Source organism: Cyprinodon variegatus, unplaced genomic scaffold (assembly GCF_000732505.1).
Source record: "Cyprinodon variegatus isolate N-32 unplaced genomic scaffold, C_variegatus-1.0 Scaffold120, whole genome shotgun sequence".
Taxonomy (NCBI): Eukaryota; Metazoa; Chordata; class Actinopteri; order Cyprinodontiformes; family Cyprinodontidae; genus Cyprinodon; species Cyprinodon variegatus.
Window position 1 is genome coordinate 13,435 of NW_015150573.1, and position 3,043 is coordinate 16,477.

The 3,043-nt window shown below is 45.7% G+C and overlaps 1 protein-coding gene across 1 annotated transcript in view; it reads right to left on the bottom strand.

Moving 5' to 3' along the window:
- The window catches only part of mkx (mohawk homeobox), a 21,480-nt gene that overhangs the window by 6,228 nt on the left and 12,209 nt on the right, over positions 1 to 3,043 (bottom strand). The window contains exons 5-6 of the mRNA XM_015375527.1: positions 2,937 to 3,040; positions 4 to 155 (exon numbers count right to left, since the gene is read on the bottom strand). Of these exons, the coding sequence (XP_015231013.1) occupies positions 4 to 155; positions 2,937 to 3,040 (256 nt within the window). The remainder of the gene's footprint in view (positions 1 to 3; positions 156 to 2,936; positions 3,041 to 3,043) is intronic.

A 3,043-nucleotide genomic window follows, 5' to 3' on the forward strand; every position in this document is an offset into this window, starting at 1 on the left:
AGCCAGAGAGGCATCATCAACCGCAGAACGCAGCCCTGGGTCCATCCCTATGGCCACGCCCACCATGGAGGAGCCCTCCTTCTTGATAACGCTCTGGTACAAGGGTTTGGGGAGAAATTCAGGACCATTCTGTGTCCTCTGAGGGTTGTCTCCATCTGCAACATCAGGACAGGCAGACATGATGGTTCATCATAAGAAGAGCAAGTCTTATCCAGAGCCATAAAGCATCATCATCTGTTGTACATTCATCTTTAGCATCCGCTAAAGGTCATTTCTATTCATGCCCTGGTTCTGATTCCTAACCTGGACCGGTCCAGAATGTAGGACAAGTAAGCCTAAATGACAGTCCGATTGGAAACAGCTGTTGACTGTCGTACCTGTGTTTATTTTACTGATCAACAACGTAAGAAACGCCTTGGCCTGTTGCTATAGCGACCCTGGCTTCTTTTGAGAGTTGCCCAACATTTCTGAGTCCAACTGTCTTTCTGGTTCTGTTGGTTGACCTCAGCCAAGAAGGAAAACTATGCATCTGAATGGATATTTCTGGGTTAGTAGGACACCTGAAGGGAACCTCATTTTCAAGCCTCTCACTGGTCGTAGAATAAAAACTCTAAGGTCTCATTGGGTCTGTCCGATCTTCTTGTAGAACTCTAGATGCTTACAGAACATCTGTTGTTGGTCTCATTTATGCAGAACAAGAACAGATTGCAGTATCTGGCCTGCAGATATTGTGATATAGAAGTGCCTTGAACCAGTGAACCTGGTTCCCGTCTGTCCCTCTTTACCTGGTTGTGGGTGGCTGAATTTAGGTTCAATCAGGTTTTTTAATAATAAGGAGTGGAAGTCCACATTGTAATGACTCTTCTTTCCTTCAACTAATGTTTGAATCCAGGTTCTGTTCAACCAGTTGGACTTAGAGACTGGTTATTTGGACTCATCTTTCGTTCCAAACCCCGAACCTGGAGGTTTCACTGCAGAAACTGTTCCTGCCAGGACTGTGTTTCTGTCATCAGGTTTGAGGTTTGATTCAGCCTGGTCCAAATTAAAATGAAAGCTTCTATGACCCAGAACTGCTTGGTTCTCCTTCCTTTGTGCTGAGGTAGAATCCAGCTTCTCCTCTGTCAAACAATCAAACCTTTTGATTGAACCCGATAAAAATATCCAACTTTTTTCCTCATCAGGACATCAGATTCACTCTAGATTCCAAGCAGAACACAGGCTTTTTATCTGACCCTGGATCTGATTCTGCTGCAGCTCCAGAGTAACCTGGACAGTTTCAGGACAGTAAGAAGACTGTACAAACGGTCAACAGGGTCAGATCTGCTCCCAGAAATAGTCTCTGGAACAAAAGCATGGGCCTAACAACATAATGGAGGCTTATAAGAACATGCCTCAGCAGTGGAGCAGGCTGTGGGACGCTTCACAACCAGAATATGACAGGGAGAGGAGTCAGGGAGATATAGGGAGCCTCCGGTGGTACAGCAGCCTGCAGCAGACACAATACAAACACCATGCACACATTCCTTTGTGAGCCACACACTCAGCTTCTCCTCCTCAGACACTGAGTTAGTGATTTCTGACACCACAGCCCTCTTCCTTTCTGTTCATCCACTGCAGGACCACTGAACCTTCTGATGATTCCCTGGGTCGTCCATGAGCACAGAAAAGGGCTGGACCTTCCCATGAGGGTCAGCATGTGCAGCGCAATAAATCCACGGATGACAAAGAGCTCCCCATTTCCATCTCTAGTCTGGGAATCTGAGGTTGGTTCAGCGTGGCGTCATTATGGACGCCTGTCTCAGTCAGACAGCCACCTTGTGTCCCTTTGCTGGCTCGCCATCTCTACACAGAACGTTTCTTTTTCTGTTGTCCTACATGTCCTTCGTGTCAGTAGGAAGGCAAAATTTCTCTTGATCACCAGCATTAGGTTCAAACCATCTTGAGCCTTTTGAGAACAAAGCTCCAAATTTTGATCTAAATATGCCAACATTTTTAGTAACTGATAGTTCATGAAATTATGTTTTTATCCAAGTCAGCTCTAATTGGCAGGAAGATGTGGCTTCATTTCAGGAAGTGTCAGTTTGCAGCTTAACATTAATGTGTCTCTATCAAAGGGATCAGAAAGACTCCAAACTAGGTTAGATCCATCTCAGTTTTTAGAATCAGGGAGAACTTCTGATGGAGGAGTCCAGCTAACAGCTCCTCAGAGGACAACCCGTTAAAGGACGAACTTCTGCATATAAAACATTTTAAAACTTCCAATTATTTTCTACTAATTGTTCTATGAAGCTCTGTTAAATCTCACTACTTTAGCCTCAGACCACTGATTATGTTTTCATTATTTTCGTACCTAAAGAACACTTGTTGGCTACATCAGGCTAACAGAATAAAACGTGGGTCAGTCTTCCAGGAGCTGTTCCACGTCTCAATCCAACACTTGTTGCTTTGCTAACTAGAGAGTAGTGGAAACATCTTCCGGCTCTGTGTTAGCTTGATGCTAATCTATGGGTCCAGTTGGGTCGTCTGAGGGAGGGATCGACGGGAGCTGCAGAACGTTCTCTCAGCTGGGAAACCTGCTCTAAAGCTCCCGAAGGTTGAGGAGCCCCAGTGGATGATATAATGAGAACATACAGTGTGTGAGCCTGTTTCTAAGCTCAGGAGATAATATTCTACAGATTGGTGGCGTCAGACAAGACAGAGCTGAACTTCAATTGTAGAAGTGGTGGAGCTCCATGATGATGATGGTGAGGCAGAAAGCAGCACACAGACAGACGCTTGGTCCTGTTCAGAAGGGGGCAGAAATGATAAAGCCCCAGAGTTTCATCTTCAGAACCATTATTCTGTTCAGTTGGATCATCTGCAGCCTTTTGACGCCAAGCGGCCACTTCTCAGAGCTCCTACAGCTGCTTTCCTTAGAGTGCTAAAGTGATGCGTACCTTCGGAGCAGCTGTCGTCACTGCTGACACTCAGCCTCTCTGCGTTGCCCTGAACGTATTTGTTGTAGAGTTTGATCCTGAGTGCCCAGCTCAGGTCCGGCTGCCTA